The sequence below is a fragment of the Ruditapes philippinarum genome, unplaced genomic scaffold (genome assembly GCF_026571515.1).
Source record: "Ruditapes philippinarum isolate M1 unplaced genomic scaffold, ASM2657151v2 ctg4379_1_1_1_1, whole genome shotgun sequence".
NCBI lineage: Eukaryota > Metazoa > Mollusca > Bivalvia > Venerida > Veneridae > Ruditapes > Ruditapes philippinarum.
This window is the reverse complement of record NW_026857005.1, coordinates 97,357-104,353: the sequence shown is the minus strand read 5'-3', so window position 1 is coordinate 104,353 and position 6,997 is coordinate 97,357. Positions and strand designations below refer to the sequence as shown.

Genomic DNA, 6,997 nt, shown 5'->3' with positions numbered 1-6,997 from the left:
ATTGAGCGTAGAAGTTATTTTGCTGATGTCATTTGGTTTATTGATTTTAAATATGATGTCATATGACGTGTAAGCATTCATTTTTTATGCTGTGCATATATCATGTAATAATGTTCTTGATAGCTGTTTGGTAGGGGAATAGTGTAAAGTGTGTTAGAATGTTGTTTTTCTTACTTATTGTAAGGAAAAATGCCACCAGTGGCAGTATAGCATCAGGCCAGCTTGCTTGTCCTAGCAGTCTGACCTGGCTTTATACTGTTAACTGACCGATGTAAAAATTTATCTTGATATACCAAAATTAGTAATTGATTTTTCCAAAAGTACTGGAGGATATAATATTATTAAGTATTTGTTTTTTGTGATGCATTTATTATTGAAGGTGGTATGGACACCTTTTATTTGCCATTTGTCTGTGATACATTAGATTTTATCTATTTATATAGTTTTATTTATTCACTTAAAAAATTGAATTATTTTGTATATAGATGTGTTTAAGGTAAGTTATATTTATACATTGAGCTGTGATTTTTTGTGCTTCTACATAGATGTTTCCGATAATATTTAAAGAATATCTATGCGAAATAAACTTTTTGATAATCATTATTATTTTTCATCATATAAAGTTTCCTTGTGTCCATAAATTCTTTAAAGCTGTGAATTGGAGGGAAAGTATACACTACCATAAAGAAAAGTGACGCTATAGGTGTGTATGTCACTTTATAAGTGAATATAGGAAGACAGTTTAGGAGTTATGTTTCTTGGTCTCTGTTTTATGCCCTCTATATTCCACTTTCTACAATTTAAAGGAACTCCACTGAGGTCTAAAAGCCTAACAATAAAAAAAATTGAATTTCTTACATAGAAAATTTAGAGTGCTACCCGTAATGGCAAAAAAAAATTAAGGACAAAAAAGGGCACTAAAAGAGAAGAGGCTGACAAGATGAACAAAGGGATGGCTTTTGAGATGTTGTTGGTTCCTGTAATTATTTATACAATATAATTTTGTTCGAGTTTTTTTTATATCTTTGGGTATATAGCAGTACAGTGCTCTATTTTCAAAATTGTATATTCTTTTTGTATATTTTTGTTAATGTTAAATATATTGTGTAAGTATTTTACAAGAATATTTTTTTTAATGGTTTTTCAACTGATTTGATTGGAATATGAATATTTAGATCCAGCAAAGTATCTTTATTTAACAAATTAAATGAATAGATGGTATCCAGAGTTCAGCAAATGTGGGTGTTTTTCCATCTATTTCATGGTACAAACTTTATCTGTTATAGTTTCACGGTGCACAATTGTTTTTTTTTTAATAGAGTGGTAAATGCACTTATCATCGATATATTTACCAAATTGTAACCATGAAAGTTTGTTTGTATCCCAGAATTAGCTGGGGAAAACCCGACATTTGCCAAATTCCAAATTATCTCTATTCACTTGAAACAGGCATACTCTTTTGAACTCATGTAAGTTTTTTGGGGTTTCTTTTCATAAATGTAGTAAAACAGAGAAATTGAACTGTTTTTTATAATATGTCAAATGTTTTGCTGCTAAAATGTATTACTTTTCTAAATGTTTTATACCAAAAATATTAAAAATGGATTTGTAATACCAAAGATATTACACTTATAGATGTGTAATACCAGAAGATATTACACTTTCAAATATGTAATACCAAAGATATTGCATTGTATATGTGTAATACCAAAAGATATTACACTTATGAATGTGTAATACCAAAAGATATTACACTGATGAATGTGTAATATCAAAAGATATTACACTTATAGGTGTATACCAAAACTGATTATACTAATAAATGTGTAACATATACCAAGAGTATGTTTAAAGTATTATTTCACTCCTAGATTGCCAATTATGTGATAAATGTTTCTGACTTGTTACCATGACATTGTGTTAGATTATTTAAAAATAAAATGATAAAAACTGACATTCATCTTTATTTATTTCAATTTATTCTATGAACATATGTCAAACAACTTTCGTATAATAGCTGATTTTTGGCCATCTTACCACAAGAAAGAAATGCCCATGGCAGAAATCAGCCATAATTTTCCATTTTCTTTAAAAAAAAAATAAGAAAAAAAACAAATTTAAGTGTTGTGTTTAAAGGGGCATGCATACACTTTTACAACAATTTTAACTATGAAAGACAGTTATTTTGTAAATTATCAGAAATAAGGTGTTTTCAGTGCATCTGAGAAAGGCACTGGTCTGATACCAATAGCAAGAACTTATTTCCCCTAGCATTTATAGGGTCAATAATTATTAAAATATCTGTAAAGGAAATGACAATTTATCATTTTGTTATTTTATCTGATAGCATGCCCCTTTAAACAATAAATATGGGCATTACATACTATCAAATAAGTTCCTTAAATATACATTTATCTAAAAGAAAAGCTAGGTACCAGTAATAAAAATTCTGTATAATATTATCAAAGCCAGAGTAAAAAATATTGTGTAGACATAAAACATACTGAAAGTATTCACTCGGTCTTCATATAGAAGTTATAGTATTTATCATATTTGTATATGACATGTTTGCTTTTAGCATAAAAAGTATAATAAAATTAAACAAATGATTAGCAACCTTCCAATATGAAAACGTGTACCAGTCAAGAATACATGATTATACATATAAGATCTTGTTACTATGGAAGTATATATGGCAGATTTTTCAAAATTAATCTTAAAAGATGCACACCACTTACAAATACACATAAGTTGTTCTTATTTTGATGAACATACTGCATTGTGTTATAAATATTATATTCAATCCATTCTGGTTAAGAAGTTTGTGATAATGCCAGAAAGCCATCAGCAATTTATTCCCTTCAAGATGCCAATACATGCCATATGCCATTAGCACTCTATTCCTTTAAAGAGGCCAATAAATGCCATACTGCCAAAAATTCCTTTAAAGAGGCCAATACATGCCATATAAACTAGTGTTCCACGCAGTATATAATTCTTCTATAACTCAACAGAACAGAACAGATTGTTACAGTGTTTATACAAATCTGTGATATGCAGAAAGAACACCGTGACCATATCACGTGAGAATGGATATCTAGGTCTTTCTTACCTGGACAGCTCAAGCAGTCAGTTTTTGCATGTATTTTCTGAAGAAAGAAGCTCGTTTGGTAGACAAATAGGAAAGGAGTGTGAGTGGAGAAGAAGAAGCCTTAAAAGACAAAATTTAATTATATAAAGACTAAAAAAATAGAGAAATAAAAGTTTACAAAAGTAGATTAAAATACCCTAGAAAATAAATAGCTGATATAAAAATAGAATGCAAAAATTGTTCAAAATTTTTTGGTTGGTACAATTCCATAATTTCATTTTGATTTCACTTTATGAAGTGCTGCAGCAAATTCTTTCTGTATCTCCGGTTTGTCATTGTTCTGGAATGAGACAACTTTCTTGATTTCTCCTTCTGCCTTTTCTGATTGGTCAGTTAGATCTTTGTTCATCCAATCATTTTCAAACACTGCATGGATGCCTGGCCGCTCCTGAAACAGCAAAAAAATATATTATTGACAGTGATACAAACGCTTTTAATATAAAATAGCAAGGAGTATATTAATAATTAACAAGTGTTTTTTTTCCCAAACATACTCAACATTAGGTACGCACAGTCAAAGCATAATGTCGCGTTTAATGTGCGTCTAATAAAAATGTTCCGACTTGAACGTGAATAAATACGGCAAAGTAAATAGTACCGCCATAACATTATTAATATCATGAGAAATAATTGAGAAATCTTTATTATAGATTACTTTGGAATATATTAAATTTGCTAATAATAAAGAATATATTAAATATTGGAAATTGCAGTAAAACACGCAGTAACAAATTTTTTTCCCTGAATATGATGAATTATTGTTTTATCAAGACTGAAATAGGAAAAAGTCCTATAAAGGAGATTTAACGTGGTAATAGTTGATATTCATTTTAGTTTATTAAGTCTTACTATTCGTGATCACCATTAAGATACGTCTTGTACAATTCGACACTCAATCTTGTAATAACGACACAAAGGTTGGTTTTCTTCAGGCACGGTCATTCACGGCAACACCAATTATTTTTATTATCATTTTATAATATTTATTTATTTATTTTTCATTTATTTATTTATTTATTTTTTGTAAAAAAGATCCCAGAATGAGTCAGGGGAAATTGTGATATCCAAAGAGACACGATGAAAAAAAATGATGTCTCTGATTTAACTTTTCAATATTTTTTTCGGAACCTTAAATATGTCTTATAAACTGGGTAGTGTGTGGGTAGATACATGTATGTTACAAAACATGACAGATGTGTATATACTAAAAAGCACATTATGCCTCGAAAATCCATATTTTTTTAATTCTTTAGAAATGTCAAACATGTGTTTAATTATGTTTACATAATGGTCTCCCATCATAATAATGATAATATCTTTAAAAGTTTAACTATATTACAAAATTTTGCTATATAAAAAAAATTAAATCAAAGCAAATTACTGGCTACAGATACTGGTGAACAGACGATATTCACCACAAACCAACGATTGTTGCACATGGTCGATTGCTTTGTTCTACATGTATATTTTTTGTAAAGAAAGTAATTTCTGTAAAATATATACTCGTTTTTATTACATGCTTTTCGGTGGTTTATAGAAATATATCAGTGATATAAAACTGGTAATTTCACTGTTTGAAACAGTGAAATTACCACTTTGATAATTTCACCGTTTTGAATTTAAGCCCCTTACGTTGTTTCAGTGAAATACCAGCGTGCACAGTAATGGGTACCAACCTAATGACGTGACGTCGTTAATGACGTCACGTTGTATTATTATTTGGCGCGCTTTTCATTCAGTATTAGGTTTAATGTCTTTTCAAAACGTTTTTTTGCATGTTATAAAAAGAAAATTTGTTTAGTTTAGTGTAAGATCGAAATATATTTCACCTTGTGAACACCAAAAGTTCATATTTATTCAAGTTAAAATAAAGTTAAAGTTCAAATATACCTTTTGGTGCTCACTCGGTGAAATATACTCCGATCTTACACTGAACTAAACAAATATCCTCTATATACTGAGTTTAAAGTACGTGATCATTTCTATTGGAATTAGTTTTTAAAAAAATATTAAATGTTCCTTATAATTCATTACGTCATCAACAGTAATGATAAATACATGCATTATAGGCATTTGGCATTATAGAGAACTACACTGTTTTTGTGAAAACTGACATATAAGATATGTTTGTGTAATGGCATGGTTGTTTAGTTAGTATTTATCTGAGCAAAATCTCACACAAACTGATGTTTTACAAATCCAGTTGACAAATAAAGAATGAATTCTGTGTTACTAAGAACTTAAGAAACTCGAGCCCTAACATTAAATTATTTATGGGAACATGTCTATGATATAAAAATATGAGACATATTTTTTTTAATCTTCCAATTTAAGGGTTCAACTCAGTATCTGTATTTTGAGTATTAGAAGTTAACACTTTTGTAGCACGTGCGTGAATTAAATGTCTAAGTACATTTTTTATAACGTCCGCCACTGAGACATAATATTCACAAATCTGCAAGTACGAAAAAATTAACTGTCCATTATTCTGATAAATATTGGAATGAAAAGTATCCAATAAGTATATAATTATAATCATAATTTTATAATAGTCCTCTTGTACTTAAAACTCACTGTCCAGAGTGTTAACGAATCGTCCCCCCCCCCCCAAAAAAAAAAAAAAAAAAGAAAAAAGATTGCGTTTAGAGAAATCTAAGTCTACCTCATCATACCCTTACCCAGTTTATTTTTACCTTATAAAACAAACTATTTATATTGGTAAGATAATCTTAACCGAAAAAATAAAAGTCATTTTACCTTGTACTGATTTTGAAAGAGCCACAAAATTAAACTCTTAATTTCTGGCGTCACGTATTTGAACTTGTGCCACGGGAAGTTAAGCTTTTTCTGTTCCTCGAGAACTCCATGATTTCCTTTACTTTCATCATAAGGCATCTTTCCCGTGATGAAAATGTAAAGTATAACACCCATTGCCCATATGTCGGCCTTCTTAGGATCGTAGGGTTCACCCCGCAGTATTTCTGGAGAAGCGTACGATTTAGAGCCGCAATATGTCTTGCTAAGTTCTTTCATGGAATTGCTCTTCACAAAACCAAAATCACAAATTTTAATGTTGAAACAATTGTCAAGCAATAAGTTTTCAAGTTTCAGGTCCCTGTGAGTGATGTCTTGATCATGTAGGTAACGAACGGCATCTCCAACTTGTCGGATCCATGTTCTCGCTAAATGTTCTTTGATTGCACCAGATCTTTGAATATAACGTAAAACGTCTCCATTCTCGGCAAATTCCAGGATCATATAGACGCGGAAATTGTCTTCAAACATCTCGTGCATTCGCGCAATATTTGCATGATCCATTCTTGGCCATATAGCTAATTCACGTGGTAAAAATCTTGTCTGAAAATCTCTTGGAGCTTTGTTCCGGTCAATTATCTTAACAGCAGCTTTGGGATAGTCATAGTTTTCAAGGCAGTAGGCAAATTTTACCTTAGAATAGCTACCGCTGCCGAGTGTCTGTTTCACAAGCAATCCCTTCTTTGCTAGTACAGCACGATATGTTGGCCGGTAAGTTACTGTTTCAATTTTAGTGGATGACGATTTACGAACTTCTATTGGTTCAACTTCAGCTTTCATGGTTTCAAGATCATTCATCATGACTGCTTCCCATGACGATGAGTCTTCTCCCATCTCTATACGTGGTCGTTTAGAAGGCAACATCTACAGAACTATTCTGTATGCGCATTTCAAAAGAAGTCACCAAACGTTCAATAAAATTGATCAAAACATTGAGTTCAAAATTGTATAGTCAACCATTTGTTATATGCCGCTTAGCAACTTTTAACTCGAAAACGAGGTTTATGTGCACATCGTCGTTTGTTCATGTGT

General features: G+C 30.6%; 1 protein-coding gene across 1 annotated transcript; it reads right to left on the bottom strand.

Annotated features, from left to right (window-relative positions):
- Positions 1-3,212: 3,212 nt before the first annotated feature.
- LOC132748438 (testis-specific serine/threonine-protein kinase 3-like) lies at positions 3,213-6,977 on the bottom strand. Its single transcript, XM_060738052.1, has 2 exons — positions 5,909-6,977; positions 3,213-3,539 (listed from the first exon to the last, which is right to left on the bottom strand). The coding sequence occupies exons 1-2, from the start codon at positions 6,827-6,829 to the stop codon at positions 3,366-3,368; spliced, it is 1,095 nt and encodes a 364-aa protein (XP_060594035.1). The 5' UTR covers positions 6,830-6,977; the 3' UTR covers positions 3,213-3,365.
- Positions 6,978-6,997: the final 20 nt, after the last annotated feature.

Bases quoted from the DNA above. Each gene is read 5' to 3' on its own strand.
- LOC132748438 (XM_060738052.1), bottom strand. From the start codon at position 6,829: ATGTTGCCTTCTAAACGACCACGTATAGAGATGGGAGAAGACTCATCG. The intron at 3,540-5,908 runs GTAAAATGACTT...TTGCTGTTTCAG, and splicing joins TCTTTCAAAATCAGTACAAG to GAGCGGCCAGGCATCCATGC.